Raw genomic sequence first — 22,924 nt, 5'->3', positions numbered from 1 at the left:
AATTGTAAATGGAATTGTTTTCTTAATTTCTTTTTCTGATAGTTCATTTTTAGTCACTGGAAATACTACAAATTTTTGTATGTTGATTTTGAATCCTGCAACTTTAATGAATGCATTTATTAGTTCTAACAATTTTTTTTAGTGACGTATTCATGGTTTTCTGTATATAACATGTCACCTGAAAATAGTGACAGTATTTCTTATTCCTTTACATTTTATATGCCTTTCATTTCTTTTTCTGACATAATCGCTCTGACTAGTAATATAAGTTTTTATATTCAAATAGTATTATGCTCAAGAGTGGGCATCTATTGTCTTATTCCTTATCTTAGAGAAAAGGCTTTTAGCTTTTCATGGTTGAATATAATGTTAGCTGCAGGCTTGTTATATATTGCCCTTATTATACTGTGGTGTTTTCTCTGTCCTCACTTTGTTGAGAATTTTTATGATAAGTTGATGTTGAATTTTGTCAAATGCTTTTTCTGAATCCGTTGAGATGATCATATAATTCTTATCCTTCATTTTGTTAATGTGTCATAGCACATTAATTGATTTACAAATGTTAATTTCCCTCACATACTTGGAATAAATCCCACTTGATCATGCTGTATGATTCTTTTAATGTATTGTAGAATCGCATTTGCTAGTATGTAGTTGAGAATTTTTACAGCTATGTTCATCAGGGATATTGGCATGTAATTTTCTTTCCTTGTGGTGTCTTTGGTTTTGGTGTGAGGGTAATGCTGGCCTCATAAAACAAGTTTGGAAATTTTCCATTCTCTTCTGTTTTTTTGCAAAAGTTTGAGAAAGATTGGTATTAATTCCCCATTGAATGTTTGGTAGAATTTATTAGTGAAACCATCTGATTGTGAACTTTGGTTTATTGGGATGTTTTTAATTACTGATTCAATCTCCTTCCTAGTAATCAGTCTGTTCATATTTTCTATTTTTTCATGATTCAATCTTGGAAGGTTGTATGTTTCTAGGAATTTATCAATTTCTTCTAGGTTGTCCAATTTATTGCAAGATAATTATTCATAGTATTATCTTATGATTTTTTGTATTTCTTTTTGTTTGTTTTTGCAGTTCTATTGAGATTTAATTGACATACATCACTGTATAGTTTTTTATTAGATTTATTTTTTTCATCATAGTAAGTGTATTCTTTAATTCCCAATACATACTCCCAATAACCTGATTCTTTGTATTTCTAATACCAATTCTAACATTTCTTCTTTCATTTTTGATTTCATTTATTTCATTCCTCTCTCTTTTTTTCTTGGGTAGTCTAACTAAAAGTTTATTTACATATTTTGTTTCTCTTTTCAAGAGGTAGGTCTTAGTTTCACTCATCTTTTCTGTTGTCTCTTTAGTCTCTATTTAACTTATTTCCATTCTGATATTTGTTATTTCGTTCTACTAACTTTGGCTTTGTTGCTTCATTTTTTATAATTCCTTGAAGTGTGAAGTTATGTTGTTTATTTGAAATGTTTCTTGTTTATTTGTCATGATGAACTTTAAGAACTACTTTTGCTGAATCCCATAAGGTTTGGCATTTGTATTTTAATTTTAATCTGTCTCAAAGTACCTTTTATTTCTCTTTTGATTTCATTTTTGACTTTTTGGTTTTTTAGTAGCATATTGGTTAATCTCAACATATTTGTTAATTTTCCAGTTCTTTCTATGTAATTGATTTCTAGTTTCAAACCATTGTGGTTGAAAAAGATGCTTGATAGGATTTTAAACTTCACAAAATTTTTAAGACTTATTTACTTGCCTAAAATATGATCTGTCCTGGAGAATGTTCCAAGTACACTTGATGATTGTTTCCTTTGCAGTGCAGAAGATTTTTATCTTAATTAGATCTCAATAGTTCATTTTTGCTTTTAATTCCCTTGCCTTTGGAGATGTGTCGAGCAAGAAATTTCTGTGGCTGAGGTCAAAGAGGTTGTTGGCTTTCTCCTCTAGGGTTTTGATGGTTTCCTGTCTCACATTCTGGTCTTTGATCCATTTTGAGTTTATTTTTGTATATGGTATAAGAAAGTGGTCTAGTTTCATTTTTCTGCATGTTGCTGTCCAGTTCTCCCAAAATGGTCTTTGATCCATTTTGAGTTTTTTTTTTTGTATATGGTATAAGAAAGTGGTCTAGTTTCATTTTTCTGCATGTTGCTGTCCAGTTCTCCCAGCACCATTTGTTAAACAGACTGTCTTTTTTCCATTGGATACTCTTTCCTGCTTTGTCAAAGTTAGTTGGCCATACATTTGTGGGTCCAGTTCTGGGTTCTCTCTTCTATTCCATTGGTCTGTGTGTCTGTTTTTGTGCCAATACCATACTGTCTTGATGATTACAGCTTTGTAGTAGAGGCTAAAGTCTGGGCTTGTGATGCCTTCCGCTTTGGTTTTCTTCAATATTACTTTGGCTATTTAGGGTCTTTTGTGGTTCCATAAAAATTTTAGGATTGTTTGTTCTAGCTTTGAGAAGAATGCCAGTGCAATTTTGATTAGGATTGCATTGAATGTGTAGATTTCTTTGGGTAGTATTGATATTTTAACAATATGTATTCTACCAATCCATGAGCATGGAATGTTTTTTTCTATTTCTTTGTGTCTTCTTCAATTTCCTTCATAAGAGTTCTATAGTTTTCAGCATACAGATCTTTTACATCTTTGGTTAGGTTTATTCCTAGGTATTTTATGGTTCTTGGTGCAATTGTAAATGGAATCAGTTTCATTTCTCTTTCTGTTGCTTCATTATTGGTGTATAAAAATGCAGCCGAATTCTGTACATTGATTTTGTACCCTGTGACTTTGCTGAATTCATGGATCAGTTCTAGCAGACTTCTGGTGGAGTCTGTCGGGTTTTCCATGTAAAGTATCATTTCAGCTGTGAAAAGTGAAAGTTTGACTTCTTCTTTGCCAATTTGGATGCCTTTTATTTCATTTTGTCATCTGATTACTGATGCTAGGATTTCCAACACCATGTTAAACAATGGTGGTGAGAGTGGATGTCCCTATTGTGTTCCTGATCTCAGGGGGAAAGCTCTCAGTTTTTCCCCATTCAGAATATTAGCTGTGGGCTTTTCATAAATGGTTTTTATGATGTTTAAGTATGTTCCTTCTATCCCAACTTCCTTGAGCATTTTTATTAAGAAACGATGCTATATTTTGTCAAATGCTTTTTCTGCATCTATTGACAGGATCTTATGGTTATTATCCTTTCTTTTTTTAAACATTTTTTTAATGTTTATTTATTTTTGATAGAGAGACAGAATGCAAGTGGGGGAGGGACAGAGAGAGAGGAGACACAGAATCTGAAGCAGCTCTGGGCTCTGAGCTGTCAGCACAGAGCCTGACACAGGGTTTGAACTCCTGACCCACGAGATCATGACCTGAGCTGAAGTTGGATGCCTAACCAACTGAGCCACCCAGGCACCGCTATACTTTCTTTTTTTAATGTGATGTATCATGTTGATTGATTTGTGAATATTGAACCAGGAATGAATCCCACTTGATCATGATGAATAATTCTTTTTATAGGTTGTTGAACTCAATTTGCTAGTATCTTGTTAAGAATTTTTGCATCCATGTTCATCAGGGATACTGGCCTATGGTTCTCCTTTTTTGTTGGCTCTCTGTCTGGTTTGGGAATCAAAGAAATGCTAGCCTCATAGAATGAGTCTGGAAGTTTTCCTTCCATTTCTATTTTTTGGAACAGCTTGAGAAGGATAGGTATTAACTCTGCTTTAAATATCTGGTAGAATTCCCCAGGGAAGCCATGTGGTCCAGGACTCTTATTTGTTGGGAGATTTTTGATAACTGATTCAATTTCTTCACTAGTTAGGTTCTTTTCAAATTTTCTATTTCTTCCTGTTGAGTTTTGGTAGTGTGTGGGTGTTAGGAATTTGTCCATTTCTTCCAGGTTGTCCAGTTTGTTGGCATATAATTTTTCACAGTATTCCCTGATAATTTCTTGTATTTATGAGGGATTGGTTGTAGTAAACCCATTTTCATTCGTGATTTTATCTATTTGAGTCCTCTCTCTTTTCTTTTTGAGAAACCTGGCTAAAGGTTCATCAATTTTGTTTATTTTTTCAAAAAACCAACTCTTAGTTTCATTAATCTGTTCTACATTTTTTTTAGATTCTATATTATTTATTTCTGCTCTGATCTTTATTATTTCTCTTCTTCTGCTGGGTTTGGTGGTTCTTTGCTGTTCTGCTTCCAGTTCCTTTAGGTGTGCTGTTAGATTTTGTATTGGAAATTTTTCTTGTTTTTTGAGATAGGCCTGGATTGCAATGTATTTTCCTCTTAGGACTGCCTTTGCTGCACCCCAAAGGGTTTGAATTGTTGTGTTTTCATTTTCATTTGTTTCAATGTATTTTTTAATTCCTTCTTTAATTGCCTGGTTTACCCATTCGTTCTTTAGTAAGATGTTCTTTAACCTCCATGCATTTGGAGGTTTTCCAAACTTTTTCCTATGGTTGATTTCAAGTTTCATAGCATTATGATGTGAAAGGGTGTATGGTATCGTCTCAATTTTTTTATATTTACTGAGGGCTGTTTTGTGACCCAGTATGTGATCTATCTTGGAGAATGTTCCGTATCCACTTGAGAAGAAAATATATTCTTCTGCTTTAGGATGAAAACTTATAAATATATCTGTCAAGTTCATCTGGTTCAGTGTATCATTCAGGGCCATCGTTTCTTTATTGATTTTCTGTCTGGATGATCTATCCATTGTTGTAAGTGGAGTATTAAAGTCCCTGCAATTACAACATTCTTATCAATAAGATTACTTATGTTTGTGATTAATTTTCTTATATATTTGGGTGCTCCAAATTTGGTGTGTAGACATTTATAATTGTTAGCTCTTCCTGATGGATAGACCCTGTAATTATTATATAATTCCCTTCTTCATCTCTTGTGATAGCCTTTAATTTAAGGTCTAGTTTGTCTGATACAAGTATGGCTACTCCAGCTTTCTTTTGACTTCCAGTAGCATGATAGATAGTTCTCCATCCCCTCACTTTCAATATGAAGTGTCCTCAGGTCTAAAATGGGTCTCTTGTAGACAGCAAATAGATGAGTCTTGTTTTTTATCCATTCTGATACCCTATGTCTTTTGATTGGAGCGTTTAGTCCATTTACATTTAGTGTTATTATTGAAAGATATGGGTTTAGAGTCATTGTGATGTCTGTAGTTTTCATGCATGTAGTGATGTATCTGGTACTTTGTGGTCCTTGCAATATTTCACGCACAACGTCCCCCTTAGGGTCTCTTGTAGGGCTGGTTTAGTGGTGATGAGTTCCTCCAGTTTTTGTTTGTTTGAGAAAACCTTTATCTCTCCTTCTATTCTGATTGACAGGCTTGCTGGATACAGGATTCTTGGCTGCATATTTTTCCTGTTCATCACATTGAAGATTTCCTGCCATTCCTTTCTGGCCTGCCAAGTTTCAGTAGATAGATCTACTACCCTTACGTGTTTACCTTTGTATGTTAAGGCCCGTTTATCCCTAGCTGCCTTCAGAATTCTCTCTCTCCCCTTGTATTTTGCCAGTTTCACTATGATATGTCATGAAGAAAATCGATTCAAGTTATGTCTGAAGGGAATTCTCTGTGCCTCTTGGATTTCAATGTCTGTTTCCTTCCCCAGATCGGAGAAGTTCTTGGCTATGATTTGCTCAAGTACACCTTCAGCCCCTTTCTCTCTCTCTCTTCTTCATCTGGAATTCCTATGATACAGATATTGTTCTATTTGATTGAATCACTTAGTTCTCTAATTCTCCCCTTGTGATCCAGGATTTTTTTTCTCTTTTTCTCAGCTTCATCTTTTTCCATAATTTTATCTTCTAATTCACCTGTTCTCCCCTCTACCTCTTCAATCCACACTGTGGCTGCCTTCATTGTATTTTGCACCTCACTTATAGCATTTTTTAATTTATAATGACTATTTTTTAGTTCCTTGATCTCTGCTGTCTTCTATGCTTTTTTTCAAGCCCAGAGATTAATCTTATGAATATTATTCTAAATTCTTGTTCATTTATATTGCTTATATCTGTTTTGATCAATTCTTTATCTTTCATTTCTTCCTGGAATTTCTTTTGAGGAGAATTCTTCTGTTTCATCATTTTGGCTAGTTTTCTGTCCCTTGTGTGTTTTAAAAGCTTGTTACATGCTTGGCACCTGCGAGCACTGCTATATTAAAAGCGGGTCATACCCTGTCCAGGGCCTGGCCCTTCAGGAAGTGTTTTTTGGAGAGTGTTACTTGTTCTCTGTTGTTGGGACTTTGGTTATTTTATTTCCCTACTTGTAGTGATGTTTTAGACCCTCCACCAGGTGTGTTTTGATTTGTTCCTTGGAGTAGCCCTGGAAAGGAAAGCAAACAGACAAACAGAAAACAAAAACATGCAAACAAACAAATAAAAAAAGAAAAGAAAAGAAAAAAACAAACCAAAAGCAAAAAGCCAGAAACACCAGCTACAAGTAAAGAACAGAATGGAGGTGGTGCTGATGGAGAGCACATACAATGAGAAAAATGACAGGGGCAGGGAAAAAGAAAAAATAAACATGGACCAGGCAGGGAGACTAAACAGCTTAATCTGGAGAGAGAGAAAGGAAAATAAAGAAGGAGGCGGGGGGAAAGAAAAGAAGATAAAGTTGCCCAGACAGAGAAATTATATAGTTTAATTATTCCAGAGAGAGAGAAAGGTAAGAAGGAGGTATAGAACATGTATCAAGAGAATGTATTAAATATTTCTGCTTAAACAAACCAACAACCAGAGTAACCAGACTAGAGGAGGGAAGAGATAAGAAGAAAAAGAAAGAAGAATATATCTATATAGCAAGGACTGTCTGAGAATTAATCCAGGCAATGCAACGCTGCTGATCTGGTGGTGGGGAGAACAATGGCGACCCCCCCACCCGCCCAGTCTCTCCTCCACAGACTCGGTGTCCCAAACCACTGTGTTCGAGCTGTCCTCACTGTGCCATGGGTGCAGAGGAGGCAGTCTCTCTTGCTCTGCTGATTTCAGTGCCCTGGTGCTTGGATGGGATTCAAACTCCTACTCCATGCGCCCCGGTACTGGGAAAGCACAGCTCCATGCTACCCAGTATGTGGACCCCGGATAGCTTTGTCCTGTGCCACATCACTCCAGGAAGAGGATCGCTTTCTCCTACTATGGACTGTGCCCCTGGCCTAGCCACTGAGAGGCTGGCAGTTGCAGGCAGATTTTGTCCTGTCCCACAGCACTCCAAGGAGGGTATCACTTTCTCTTACTGCAGAATGGGCTGCTGACCTAGCCACGCAGCCTGGGGCCTGCACCCCTCCTCCCCAGGTGTGGGAACAGGGCAGCCAACCCTGGTCCAGAGAAAGTCCCACAGTTAGAAATTGGATTTTCTGTCCTAGTCCGAGGTTTTTCTCTTGTCCCAACAGTCCTATGCTTTCCCAGCCACTCTTTCTCTTCCCTTTGTCTCCCAGCCACTCTTTGTCTTCCCTTTGTCTCTCCACAGAAGGGGATCCCTCCCCTCCATTGTTTTATTTCTCCCAGTTCTCAATCACACACCTGTGACCCATCAGGTTGTCCCCGTGTATCCCTGGCAGTGACTCAGTCTCTTTTCCTCCCAGACTCTTGGAGTTCAGTCTTTTGACTTCAACCCTTCTTTGAGAAACACATGAAGTTCAGATCCCCCTACTTCTCTGCCATGTTGCCCCCCCTCAAGTACACTTGAGAAGAATGTATATTTTCTTGCTTTTTAATGGAATGTTCTGTATAGGCATACCTCAAAGATATCGTGGGTTCAGTTCCCAGTAAAGCAAATATCACAATAAAGCAAATCAAATGAATAATTTGTTTCCCAGTGCATATAAAAGTTATTTTTATACTGTAGACTATTAAGTGAGCAATAGCATTATGTATGAAAACAATAATATACATTCCTTAATTAAAAAATACTTTATTGGTAAAAAATGCTAACTATCATCTAAGCTTTCAGTGAGTAATAATCTTTTTCCTGGTGGAGGATCTTGCCTGGATATTTATGGCTGCTTACTGATCAGGGTACTAGTTGCTGAAGGTTGGTTGGCTTAAAATAAGACAACACTGAAGTTTTCTACACTGCATTAACTCTTAATAGGAGTCAGCCTATCTTTTTTTTTAATTTTTTTTTAATGTTTATTTTTGAGAGAGAAAGAGACATAGTGTGAGCAAGGGAGGGGCAGAGAGAGAGGGAGACACAGAATCCAAAGCAGGCTCTAGGCTCTGGGCTGTCCACACAGAGCCCAAAGCAGGGCTGGAACCCACAAACTGTGAGACCATGACCTGAGCTGAAGCTGGACACTTAACTGACTGAGCCACCCAGGTGCCCCAAGAGTCAGCCTATCCTTTGAACCTTTGAAACCGGGTATTGACTTTCTCCTCTCTAGCTATAAAAGTCCTAGGGGCACCTTCTTCCTAATAGATGGCTGTTTTATCTACATTGAAAATCTATTGTTTGGGGTAGCTACATACAGATAATTATCTTAGCTAGATATTTTGGTAAGTTGGTACAGCTTCTACATCAACACTTGCTGCTTAAACTTGCACTTTTATATTATGGAGATGACTTCTTTCCTTAAAACTCACAAACCAACTCTACTGGCTTCACATTTTTTCTTCTGCACCTTCCTCATCTCTCTCTCAGCCTTCTTAGAATTGAAGAGAGTGAGGGCCTTGCTCCGGATTAGGCTTTGACTTAAAGGAATTTTGTGGCTGGTTTGATCTTCTCTTCAGACCACTCAGACTTTCTCCATATCATCATTAAAGCTGTTTTGCTTTCTCATCATTCATGTGTTCACCAGAGTAGCACTTTTAAATCCTCCAAGAACTTTTCCTTGGCATTCACAACTGGCTAACTGACCAAAGAAGTCTAGTTTTCAGCCCATCTTGGCTTTCAACATGCCTTTTCAACATGCCTCACTAAACTTAATTTCTAGGTTTTGATTTCAAGTGAGTAACATGTGACTCTTCCTTTCACTTGAACACTTAGAGGGTATTATAGGTTTATTAACTGGCATAATTTCAATATTTTTGTGTCTCATGGAATAGTGAGGGCAAGAAATGGGGGAAGAGCCAGTTGGTGGAGCAATAAGAACACATACAACATTTTTCAATTATGTTTGCTGTGTTATATGGGCACAGATCATGGCACCAGAAAATAATTACAATAGTAACACAAGAGATCATTGATCATAGATTACCATAACAAATATAATAATAATGAAAAATTTGAAATATTGTGAGAATTACTAGAATGTAACACACAAAGTAAGCAAATGCTGTTAGCAAATGCTACCGATAGTCCTGCTTGACTCCAGGTTGCCACAAAACTTCAATTTGTTCAAAATACACTATCTGTGAAGCATAATGAAGTAAAGCACAATAAAACATACCTGATGCAAATGTATGGAAAACCACTGTCCACCTACATGTACCTTTTATAAAGATTTCTCAGAGTATATTTGCATTAATTATGCTTCAATGCTTTAAATAAAAGGGTTTTAAAATAGAAGGCATGGCTGTTCATTGGAAAATCAATACAGAAGGTACAATACGGCAAATAGGAATTATGTTATAATAATGATTGAACTTTAGCAATAATCTGACATGATTTGCTGCTATGGTGTGAGTTTATATGTATATAGATAATAACATATATATACATATATATAGTCAGACATTCACTCTGCATTTTTACTGTTTTCTGCCATTGCTTTTTGTTTGTTTGTTTTTATTTATAATGTGATATACTTGACATGTTTGTTTCTGTTTATTGCTAGGTTATCCAGATAACTTTTGAAGAATTTGATCTGAAGATTGGCTATGATACCTTGATAATGAGTGATGGAGGTGAAGTTGGAGACCCCAGGACAGTGTTCCAAATGTAAGTTCTTAATGTTTCATTCTTTACTTCACCTATCAGGTCCTTATGAAAATTAACCCTTTTTCTTCCATTGGTCCCTCCCACTACCATCAACAGAAGTATAGGACCTCAGTTACTATCAGCTCACATGTAAGTATTTATTAGTCCTTCTTCAATGAGGCTTAAGGTACTTGATCTAAACACAATTTCTTAGAACCCGTGGCCAGATGGGAGCCACTGGAAATGGAGACCTGGAGTGAAATTGCAAAGTGGTTGATTGGGACTTACTTTGGAAAACACTTTTGCCCCCACAGAGTTTAAAAAGAGACTGAAAAGGGGCACCTGGCTGACTCAGTACAGCATGTGACTCTTATTCTCGGGGTTGTGGATTCAAGCCCCATGTTGGGTATAGAGATTACTTAACAATAAAATCTTCAAAAAAAAATAGACTGAGAAAATAAGTATAAAATATATCCCAGACAGTCTATCCTGAAGATGGTGGGAGCTGCTCATTTACCGGCGGCAGAATCATACCTAACTAAGTTGTGAGTCTATCAGTGGTTTGACGTTTGACATACTTAGCAATGATAACTCTCAGAGTTAAGATCGTTAAAACAGACTAAACATGATTCTTTTTTTTTTTAATTTTTTTAATGTTTATTTATTTTTGAGAGAGAGCGAGAGAGCATAAGCAGGGGAGGGGCAGAGGGAGAAGGATACACAGAATCTGAAGCAGACTCCAGGCTCTGAGCTGTCAGCACAGAGCCTGACATGGGGCTTGAACTCACAAACTGTGAGATCGTGACCTGAGCCGAAGTCAGATGCCTAACCGACTGAGCCACCCAGGCACCCCTAAACATGATTCTTAAAGTGAGCTGAAAGAATGAGCATATATTGAAAAAAGGAAAATGTTAAGAACTTATTTACTGCCCACCTCTTGGACTATTCATTCCAATAATCTATTTATGATTGTGGCATGAAGAAATGCTTCAGGGAGAGTGTATTGCTTTCTCTGCTATGAACCTCAAAAGCTTAGAGTATACCGTCACTCAGAATTCCCTTCATAATTGTTGATTTGCAATTGAGGTTTATCAACCTGATTTTCTCAAAATGGGATCGTTTTGCATCCCAATTACCTGGTCCACTCTTTTAAAAAATGTAGAATTCTGGACTCCCATATCTGACTTACTGAATCAGTATGTCTGGGCTTTGGAACCAAAAGTCTACACATTTTTAATCTTTCCCTAATTTCATATAGATACCTAAAAATACTAAGGATTATTATAAAAGTTGAATATTTTTCCACATTCCTTGACATTATACAATGTATGAAAGACATTTACCAAGTGGGATAAAGGAGTAGGGAATAGTCAAAATACTACTACTTTTAAGTAGTAGTTGACATACAATATTATATTAGTTTCAGGTGTACAGCATAGTAATTCAAAAATTATATATATTACAAAGCATTCACCATGATAAATGTAGTTACCATCTATCACCACACAAAGTTATTATATTATTGACCATACTTCTTATGCTATACTTATACTTGTACTTTTCATCCTCATGACTTATTTATTTTATAACTGGAACTCCATCCCTCTTAATCCCCTTTACCTATTATGCTTATCCCCCCACAGAATCCCCACTGGCAACTACCAGCCTGTTCTTTGTATTTGTGAGTCTGTTTATGTTGTGTTTTTTTCATTTGCTTTGTTTTTTTAGATTCCACATATAAGTAAAATCATAATGTATTGTCTTAGTCACCCTGACTTATTCTTTTTAGTAAAATACCCTCTAGGTTCATCTATGTTATTACAAATGGCAAAATGTCATTCTTTTTTATGGCTGAGTAGTATTCCATTGTATGTATACTGTTATCTTCTTTATCCATGGAGAATCTATGCCCTCTCTAAAGAGGGCAGAAGATAGTTCCAGCCAATTTTTGCTATGTGATAATTCAGACCTAAGGTTGCTAGTTTGTGAAAAGAAATCACAAATTCAGATTTTTGATATGTAAATTTCTATTATGTGAAACATTGCACTTCCCAAATAACAATAAAAAAACATACTGATCAGATTAGCTCTGTGCTTAGCAATTTTTAATACAATATTATAGTATAATGAAATACAAACTATCAGATATAAAACCAAAGGAAATCTGGGAGGAATTGTAGATTATGTCTGGAAGATATTAGTCCAGTGTAGTAAAATATCTACCAGGCTCATCATCCAGATAAAAAATGCTGAGCTTTTTTAGTGGGAAGTATTAAAAATGAAATCACAATTTGAGCAACATAACCAAACATGTAGAACATGTAAAATACATGCCTTTTTATCCACCATACCTTAGGAAGCACAAAATGGAATTGTAGTAGGCTCTGAAATAAACAACTAGTTGTGGTTGAGCAATGATAATCCATGTTGTAGGGGAAGGAGAAAAATTGAAGTTGAAGTCAATGTGCATTAAAATAAGAAAGAAGAGGTTTGGGGGGATTTTGTTTGGAAAAATTAGAACTAAGAAGGAATAATATTGGGATATTATGTATACATAAGGCAAAAAAAATTCCTAGAAAAAGAAAATAAAAACACACATAAATAAAATACCATTGTTTTTGATTATGAAATTAACCAGACAAAATTACTCCTTCAATTAACATAGAAGTTTGAAAGACTTACTCCCAGTTTCTGTACTTAATCATATTGGAGATTGGAAACTAGTCTAGAATCTCAAAGGGGAAGTGGGGGTGGGATGCAGGTGCCAGCCAGGCACATCCCTGGGCAAGAGCTGAGCTACAGAAAGGTCAGAAGAGGATCCTGTAGGAAAGGGATCAGGAAAGGGGCCTATCTTGCCCAAGTTTAAAAATAATATTGGGGCACCTGGGTGGCTTCTTTGGTTAAGTATCCAGTTCTTGGTTTCATCTCAGGTCACAATCTTGCATGATCCTACGTCGGGCTCTGTGCTGATAACACAGAGCCTACTTGGGATTCTCTCTGCCTTCCTCTGTCTGTCCCTCCCCCACTCATAGCCCCTCTCTCTCTCTGTTTCCCTCCCTCCCTCTCTCTCTCTCTCTCTCTCTCTCTCTCTCTCTCTCAAAATAAATAAATAAAACTTTAAAAAATTTTAAATAAAAACAGTATTATGTATGTGGCATGGTAAATTGTCAAGAAATTATTTTTAAAAAACCCATTTGAAGGGAATTTATTCTTATTTATTTATTTTTAGTTTTAATTTCAGTATAATTAACATAATTTATATTAGGTTCAGGTGTACAATATAGTGACTCAACAATTCTGTACATTACTCAGTGCTTATCATAGTAAGTGTATTCATAATCTACTCCACTGATTTAACTCATCCCCCACCTACCTCCACTCTGGTAACCATCTGTTTGTTCTATACATGTAAAAGTTTTGTTTGTTTGTCTCTTTTAGTCTTTGTTCATACCTTTTGTTTCTTAAATTCCACATGAGTGAAATAGTATGGAATTTTCTTTCTATAACTGATTTATTTCACTTAGATCCATCCATGGTGTTGCAAATGGCAAGATCTCATTCTTTTTATGACTGAGTAATATTCCACTGTGTGTGTGTGTGTGTGTGTGTGTGTGTGTGTGTGTGTGTGTGTGTGTTCATGTTCTTATCTTCTTTATCCATTCATCTATTGATGGCCACTTGGGTAGCTTCCATAATTTGGTTATTATAAATAATGCTGCAGTAAACATAGGGTTGCATATATCTTTTCAAATCAGCATTTTCATACTCTCTGGGTAAATACCCAGTAGTAGAATTACTGGATCATATGGTAATTTTATTTTTGAGTTTTTGAGAAACCTCCATACTATTTTCCATGGCAGCTGAACCAGTTTGCATTCCTACCAATAGTGTACAAGTGTTCTTTTCTCCACATCCTCACCAACATTTGTTGTTCCTTGTGCCTTTGATTTTAGCCATTCTGACATGTGCGAGGGGATATATCATTGTGGTTTTAATTTGCATTTCCCTGATGACTGATGTTGAGCATCTTCTCATGTGTCTGTTGGCCATCTGTATGTCTTCTTTCGAGAAATCTGTTCATTTCTGTTCATGTCTTCATCTCGTTTTTTAAATGGATGATTTGGGTTTGGGGTATTGAGTTATATAAGTTCTTTATGTACTTTGGATACTAATCCTTTTTTTGGATATGTCATTTGCAAATATCTTCTCGTGCAGGTTGTCTTTCAGTTTTGTTGATTGTTTCCCTCACTGTACAGAAGCTTTTTATTTTGATGTAGTCCCAATAGTTTGTTTTTGCTTTTGTTTCCCTTGCCTCAGGAGATACATTAGAAAAATGTTGCTATGATTGATATCAGAGATATTATTGCCTAGGCTCTCTTCTAAAATTCTTATGGTTTCAGGCCTCAGATTTACATCTTTGATGATTTTGAGTTTATTTTTGTGTATGGAGTAAGAAAGTGGTCCAGTTTCATTCTTTTCCATGTAGCTGTCCAGTTTTCCATACAACATTTGTTGAAGAGATTGCCCTTTTCTCATTACATATTCTTGCCTCCTTTGTCAAAGATTAAGTGACCATGTAATAATGAGTTTATTTCTGGGTTTTCTGTTCTGTTCCATTGATCTATGTGTCTGTTTTTGTGCCAGTACCATACTGCCTTGCTTACTTCAGCTTTGTAGTATATTTTGAAATCTGGGATTGTGATACCTCCAGTTTCATTCTTCTTTTTGAAAACTGCTTTGGCTATTTGGGGTCTTCTGTGATTCCATACACAAAATTTTAGGATTACTTCTTTTAGTTCTGTGAAAAATGCTGTTGATATTTTAATTGAGATTGCATTAAATGTGTAGATTGCTTTAGTAGTATGGACATTTTAATAATATTTGTTTTCCCAATCCATGGGCATGGAATATCTTTGCATTTGTTTGTGTCATCTTCAGTTTCTTTCATCAGTTTTATAGTTTTCAGAATACAGGTCTTTCACTTCAGTTAAGTTTATTCCAGGTATTTTGATATTTTAGTGCAATTATAAATGTGATTATTTTCTTAATTTCTCTTTCTGCTACTTCATTATTAGTGTATAGAAATGCAACAGATTTCTGTATATTTATTTTATATCCTGTGATCTTACTGAATTCATTTATCAATTCTTGTAGTTTTTTGTTGGAGTCTTTGGGGTTTTCTATATATGGTACTATGTTATATGAATAGAGACAATATTTTTCTTTCTTACCAATTTGGATGCCTTTTATTTCTTTTTGTTATCTGATTGCTGAGGTTAGGACTTCCAGTACTATGTTGAATAAAAGTGGTGACAAGGGGCATCCTTGTGTTGTTCCTGTCCTTAGGGGAAAATCTCTCAGTTTTTCACCATTAAGTTTGGTGTTTGTTGCGGGTTTTTCATAAATGGTTTTTAGTATGTGGAGGTATGTTTCCTCTAAACCTACTTGTTGGCAGTTTTTGTCATGAATGGATGTTGTACTTTGTCAAATGCTTTTTCTGTGTCTTGAGAGGATCATGTTGTTCTTATCTTTTCTCTTGATATGATGTATCACATTGATTGATTTGCAAATATTGAACAATTCTTGCATCTTGAGAATAAATCCCACTGATCTTGGTGAATAATTTTCTTAATGTATTGTTGGATTCAGATTGCTAATATTTTGTTGATGATTATTGCATCTTATTTATCAGAGATATTGGCCCATCGTTCTCTTTTTTGTGGTATCTTTTATCATTTTGATATCAGGGGAATGCTGACCTTATAGAATGAATTTGGAAGTTTTCTTTCCTCCTCTTTTTTTTGGAATAATTTGAGAAGAATGGGTATTAATTCTTTTTTTAAATGTTTGGTAGAATTCACCTGTGAAACTGTCCAACCCTGGACCTTTGTTGGGAGTTCTTTGATTACCAATTCAATTTCATTGCTGATAATTGGTCTGTTCACATTTTCTATTTCTTCCTGATTCAACTTTGGAAAGTTATATTTTTAGGAATTTATCCGTTTCTTCCAGGTTATTCAATTTGTTGACATATAATTTTTCATAATAAACTCTCATAACCCTTTGCATTTCTCTTGTGTTGGTTCTTATTTCTCCTCTCGTTTGTGATTTTGTTTAGTTGAGTTCTCTTTCTCTCTCTTTTTTTTAATGAGTCTGGCTAAAAGTTTAGCAATTTTGTTGATCTTTTCACAGAACCAATCCCTGGTTTCATTGATTTGTTCCATTGTCTTTTGTTCTATTGCATTGACTTCTGCTCTTATCTTTATTCCTTCCTTCCTTCCAATGGTTTTAAGTTTTGTTTATTATTTTTCTAGCTCCTTTAGGTGTAAGGTTAGGTTTTGAATTTGAGATTTTTCTTGCTTCTTGAGATAAGCTTGTATCACTATAAACTTCTCTTAGAACAGCTTTTGCTGCATCCCAAGATTTTGGACCATTGCATTTTCATTTTCATTTCTATGTATTGATTTCCTCTTTGATTTCTTGGTTGACTCATTCATTGTTTAGTAGCATGTTTACTTAACTTCCACATATTTGTGTTCCTTCCAGATTTTTTCTTGTGGTTGATACCTAGTTTTGCAGCATTGTGGTCAGAAATAATGCATGATATGCCTTAAATCTTTTTTGAAGTTTTTGAGATATGTTTGTGTGATCTATTCTGGAGAATATACCCTGTGCATATTAAAAGAATGTGTATTCTGCTGATTTAGGATGGAATGTTCTGAATATATCCGTTAGATCCATTGGGTCTAATGTGCATTTAAAGCTATTCTTTCCTTATTGATACTCTATTTAGATGACCCATCTATTGATGTAAGTGCAGTGTGAAAGTCCCCTACAATTATTGTATTACTATTGATTGTGTATTTATGTTTGTTATTAACCATTTTATGTATTTGGTGATTTTATGTTGGGTACATAAATATTTACAAATTGTTGTATCTTCTTGTGAGATTGTTCCTTCTATGATTATTTAGTGTTCTTCTTTGTTACAGTCTGCTTAAAAGTCTATTGTAAACAATATAAGTATCACAACCCTGGCTTTCTTTTCACTTCCATTTGCATGATAAATGCTTTTCCATCCTTACATTTTTCAATCTGCATGTGTCTTTAGGTCTGAAATGAGGCTCCTGTAGGAAACATATAGATGGCCTTTGCTTTTTTTAATCCATTCTATTATCCTATGTCTTTTGGAGTGTTTGGTCCATTTGCATTCAAAGTAATTATTGATAAGTATGTACTTATTGCCATTTTACTTCTTCATGGTTGTTTTTGTAGTTCTCTGTTCTTCTCTCATGGATTTCTGGCTTTCTTTAGTGATATACTTGGATTCTTTTTTCTTTATTTGTTGCATATCTATTACTGGTTTTTGATTTGTGGTTACCATTAGGTTTATATGTAACATCTTATGCATATAACAGTCTATATTAAGTTGAGGGTTACTTAATTTTGAACCCATTCTGAAAGTACTAAATTTTTATTCCTCTCTGGCTTTAAGTATATGATGTCATACTTTACATCCTTTTACTTTATGAATCTTTTGACTGATTTTTATAGATATACTTAATTTTACCGCTTCTGTGCTTCCCACTTTTCTTATTCCTGAATATGGTCTTTCCTTTCCACTTAGAGAGTCCCCTTTAACTCTATAGTATCTCCATGGGGCACTTTGTTGTACTATATCTTTAAGGACGGGGACTTGGTTTCCTATCACCCTCTGGCCCTTCCAAAACCTAGCTTGTAGATATTTAAACTTCTAGTGTTGAGATAAAACACAGCAGCACTGTTCTGCAGGCTGGGCAGGCAGCTTGGATGCAGAGTGAAGTCAGAGACCTGAAGAATGCATGGGACACATGAGGGGAGATTGTTTGCTCCTCTGTGAGGGCTTCCTGAATAGCAGTGGGCACAAACTCCCTTCTTCAGGGACACGAAGGGATGCTATTTTGCTCCTACCCATCAGCACAGATGGACTTTAGTGATCATCATAGTGTCCACAGTGAAGGCTTGAGCAACTTACACCAAGGCCTTACTCCCTGTGCTCTGGAGGTGCATTTTTACTAGGGTAAGTGTGCTTGAGAGCCAGAGCAGCAGCAAGCCCCTCCCCAAGAAGACCAGCACAAACCCCCACACATACCCACCAAGTCTACTAACCATACAGTCCTGCAAATCTTCAGCTCTAGTGGAAATAGGATCTAGCCTCTTTGAACAAGCAGACAAAAACACACTTAGTTAAAACGCACCACACACTGGATACAGTCCAAATACTCCCTACTGCAGGCAAGAAGAAAGTTTGCAGAGGACTCACCTGAGGGAAAGAGAGCCAAAACAACAACAGAGTACACACAGCATACACCAGAAACACATCCTGAAGTACCAGGCCCTGGACAGTATAGGACCTCTTCTTAATATAGCCATTACTGTCAGGAACAGGAAACATAATAGGCTTTCCTAACACACAGAAAGCAGAGACCTAGACAAAATGCCAAGACAGAGGAATTCATCCCAAAAGAAAGAAAAGGCCATGGCCAAGGATCTAATCAAAATAAGTATAAGTAGTATGCCTGAACCAGAATTTATTTATTATTTTTTTATGAAGTTTATTGTCAAATTGGTTTCCATACAACACCCAGTGCTCATCCCCAAAGGTGCCCTCCTCAATACCCATCACCCACCCTCCCTCCCTCCCACCCCCCATCAACCCTCAGTTTGTTCTCAGTTTTTAAGAGTCTCTTACGCTTTGGCTCTCTTCCACTCTAACCTCTTTTTTTTTTAATATCCTTATGATTGTTACTTTAAATTCTGAACCAGAATTTAAAATAACAATCATAAGGATATTAGCTGGGCTTAAGAAAAGTATAGAAGACCAGGGAGTCCCTTACTACAGAGATAAAAGACCTAAAAACTAGTCAGGCCAAAAAAAAAAAATGCTATAACCAATATGTGAAACCAACTAGATGTAATTACCACAAGGCTAGAAGAAACAGAGGAACAAATAAATGATATGGAATATAAAAATATGGGAAATAATGAAGCTGAAAAGAAGAGTGAAAAAAATATTGGATCATGAATATAGACCTAGGAATTCAGCGATTCCGTAAAGAGTAATAGCATTCATATCATAGGAGTCCCAGAAAAAAGAAGAGAAGGAAAAGGAGATTTATTTGAGGAAATTATAGCTGAAAATTTCCCTAATCAGAGAAAGGAAACAGACATCCAAATCCTAGAAACCCAAAAACTACTGAAACTGAAATGGGAAAAAATAGAAATTTTGAACAGACTTAGAACCAGCAACTATATGGAATCAGTAATCAAAAATATCCCAACAAATAAAAGTCCAGGGCCAAATGGCTTCCCAGGAGAATTCTACCAAACATTTAAAGAATTACTGCCTATTCCTCTCAAACTGTTTCAAAATATAGAAATGGAAGGAAAACTTCCAAACTCATTCTGTGAGTTCAACTTTACCTTTATTCCAAAGCCAAAGACCCCACTAAAAAGGAGAATTACAGGCCAATATCCCTGATGGAAATGAATGCAAAAATTCTCAAAAAGATACTAGCAAATTGAATCCAACAGTACATTAAAAAAATCATTCACCATGATCAAGTGTGATTTATAACTGGGCTGCAAGGGTGGTTCAATATTTGCAAATCAATCAACATGATAGATCACATTAATAAAAGAAAGGATGAAAACCATATTATCTTCTCAATTGATGTAGAAAAAGCATTAGATAAAGTACAGCATCCATTATTGATAAAAACCCTCCACAAAGTAGGGATAGACAGAACATACCTCAACATCATAAAGATTATATATGAAAAACCCATAGCTAATATCATCCTCAATGGTGAAAAACAGCTTTTCTTCTACAGTCAGGAACAAGACAGGGATGTCCACTCTCACCATTGTTATTTAACATAGTACTAGAAGTCCTAGGCTCAGCAATCAGACAACAAAAAGAAATAAAATGCATCCATACTGGCAAGGAAGAAGTCTAACTTTCACTATGCGCATGTGACATGATACTCTATGTAGAAAACCTGAAAGACTCTACCATAAAATTTCTAGAACTGATATAAGAATTCAGTATAGTCACAGTATACAAAATCAGTGTACACAAGTCTGTTGAATTTCTATACACCAAAATGAAGCAGCAGAAAGAGAAATCAAGGAATCAATCCCATTTACAATTGTAAATTGTATTATTTTACATAATTTATTGTACATAAATTGTATTTATGTACAATTGTAAATTGTAAAATGTATGCCAACAAGCATAAGATACCTAAGAATAAACTTAACCAAAGAGATAAAGATGTGTACTCAGAAAACTAGAACACTTTTGAAAGAAATTGAAGATGACACAAAGAAATGAAATAACTTCCTTGATTATGGATTGGAAGAACAAATATTGTTAAAATTTCCATTTACCAAAGCAATCCACACATTTAATGCAATACCCATCAAAATACCACCAGCATTTTTCACAGAGCTAGAACAAACAGTCTTAAAATTTGTGTGAAATCACAAAAGACCCCAAATATCCAAAGCAATCTTGAAAAAGAAAAGCAAATGTGGAGGCATCACAATTCGAGACTTCAAGCTATATTACAAAGCTGTAGTTATGAAGACAGTATGGTACAGGCACAAAAAGCAGATACATATAGAAAACTCAGAAATGGACCCACAACTACATGGTCAACTACTCTTTCACAAAGCAGGAAAGAATATACAATGGAAAAGACAGTCTCTTCAACAAATTGTATTGGGAAAACTGGACAGCAACCTGCAAAAGAATGAATCTGGAACACTATCTTACACCATACACAAAAGTATGTAAAGTATGTAAAGTATGTAAAAGTATCTTACACCATACACAAAATTCAAAATAGATGTGAGACAGGAAACCATCAAAATCCTAGAGGAGAACACAGGCAGCACCTCTTTAACATCAGCCGTAACAACTTGTTACCAGATATGCCTCTGAGGCAATAGAAACAAAAATAAAAACTGAACTATTGGGACTCGATCAAGAGAAAGCTTATCCTTAAGGGTAAGTAAAGGAAACAGTCAACAAAACTAAAAGGCAACCTTCAGAATGGAAGAAGGTATTTACAAATGACATGTCTGATAAAGGGTTACCGTCCAAAATATATAAAGAACTTATCAAACTCAACACCCAAAAAAACAAATAATCCAGTTACAAATGGGCAGAAGACATGAATAGACTTTTTAAAAATTTTTTTTAATGTTTTATTTATTTTTGAGAGAGAGAGAGAGACAGAGCATGAGAGCATGAGCAGGAGAGGGGCAGAGAGAGAGGGAGATACAGAATCCAAAGCAGGCTCCAGGCTCCGAACTGTCAGCACAGAGTCTGATGCAGGGCTCAAACTCACGAACAGTGAGATCATGACCTGAGCTGAAGTCAGATGCTTAACCAACTGAGCCACCCATGCCTCCCCATGAATAGACATCTTTTCCAAAGAAGACCAGCAGATGGCCAACAGACACATAAAAAGATGCTTAACATCAATCATCATCAGGGAAGTACAAATCAAAACTACAATGAGATACCATCTCATACCTTCAGAATGGCTAAAATTAACATAGGACACAAAAGATGTTGGTGAGGATGTGGAGAAACTGGAAGCCTCTAACACTGCTGCTAGGAATGCAAACTGGTGCAGCCACTCTGGAAAACAGTATAGAGTTTCCTCAGAAAGTTCAAAATAGAACTACCCTATGACCCGGTAACTGTATTACTAGGTATTTACCCAAAGGATACATATTGGTTTGAAGGTGCACCTACACCCCCAGTATTTATAACAGCATTATCAACAATAGCCAAATTATGGAAAAAGCCCAAATGTCCATTCAACTGATGAATGTATAAAGAAGATGTTGCAGGGGCACCTGGGTGGCTCAGTCGGTTTAGCATCCGACTTCAGCTCAAGTCATGATCTCCTGGTTCGTGGGTTTGAGCCCCACATTGGGCCCTGCACCGTCAGGCTGACAGTGTGAAGCCTGCTTGGGATTTTCCCTCTTTCTCTCTCTCTGTCACTGCCCTTGCCCGACTCATTCCTTCTCTCTCTTTCAAAATAAATAAACTGTTTTTAGAAAAGTTGATATTTAAAAGAAAAAGAAGATGTGGCATATATATACAATGGAATATTACTCAGCCATCAAAAGAATGAAATCTTGTCATTTGCAATGACATGGATGGAGCTAGAGTGTATTATGCTAAGCGAAATAAGTCAGAGAAAGACAAATATCATATGATTTCTCTAATGTATTTAAGAAACAAAACAGATGAACATAGAGGAAGAGAAAAAAGGGAGGGAGGGAAACCGTAAGAGACTGTTAACCATAGAGAACAAACAGAGGGTTGCTGGAGGGGAGGTAGGTGGAAGATGGGCTAAATAGGTGACTGGTATTACCAAGGGCACTTGGAGGGTAGAGCACTGGTGTTATATGTAAGTGATGAATCACTAAATTCTACTCCTGAGACTAATATTACACATATGTTAACTTACTAGAATTTAAATTAAAACTTGAAATAGGGGCATCTGGGTGGCTCAGTCTGTTAAGCCTCTGACTTCAGCTCAGGTCATGATCACGGCTCGTGGGTTTGAGTCCCATGTCGGGCTCTGTGCTGAAAGCTCAGACCTTGGAGCCCACTTCAGATTCTGTGTCTCCCTCTCTTTCTGCACCTCCACTGCTCATACTCACTCTCTCTCTCAAAAATAAACATTAAAAAAACTTGAAACAAAAAAATAAATCTAAATAAAATAAAATAGTTCCAGGTATTAAGCCCCACCGCTCATGAAGTTAATTTCCTCTGGTTTTCAAAGCCAAATGTGAGAGATTTGTGTTCCCAGTGTGCATCCCCTGTGCCTGGGATGCCTGGTGTGGGATCTGTTCCTCTCCCCTGTCTGCGTATCACTCCCTCCTGCAGACTGTCCAGGGGATGAGATTGGCTCCCAGCCCTGACTCTGCGCTTTCTGACCTCTTTGTCATGGGCTCTTT

The 22,924-nt window shown here is 36.2% G+C and overlaps 1 protein-coding gene across 6 annotated transcripts in view; it reads left to right on the top strand.

Moving 5' to 3' along the window:
* The window catches only part of CNGB3 (cyclic nucleotide gated channel subunit beta 3), a 280,338-nt gene that overhangs the window by 6,463 nt on the left and 250,951 nt on the right, over positions 1–22,924 (top strand). For all 6 annotated transcript variants that reach the window (XM_042924242.1, XM_042924247.1, XM_042924245.1 and 3 more), the window contains exon 2: positions 9,816–9,919. In XM_042924242.1, coding sequence (XP_042780176.1) covers positions 9,873–9,919 — 47 coding nt within the window. In that variant the 5' untranslated portion in view covers positions 9,816–9,872. The remainder of the gene's footprint in view (positions 1–9,815; positions 9,920–22,924) is intronic.

Source organism: Panthera leo, chromosome F2 (genome assembly GCF_018350215.1).
Source record: "Panthera leo isolate Ple1 chromosome F2, P.leo_Ple1_pat1.1, whole genome shotgun sequence".
In the NCBI taxonomy this organism is placed as follows: domain Eukaryota; kingdom Metazoa; phylum Chordata; class Mammalia; order Carnivora; family Felidae; genus Panthera; species Panthera leo.
Note: the sequence above shows the minus strand (reverse complement) of the source record. Positions and strands in the feature narration are given on the sequence as shown.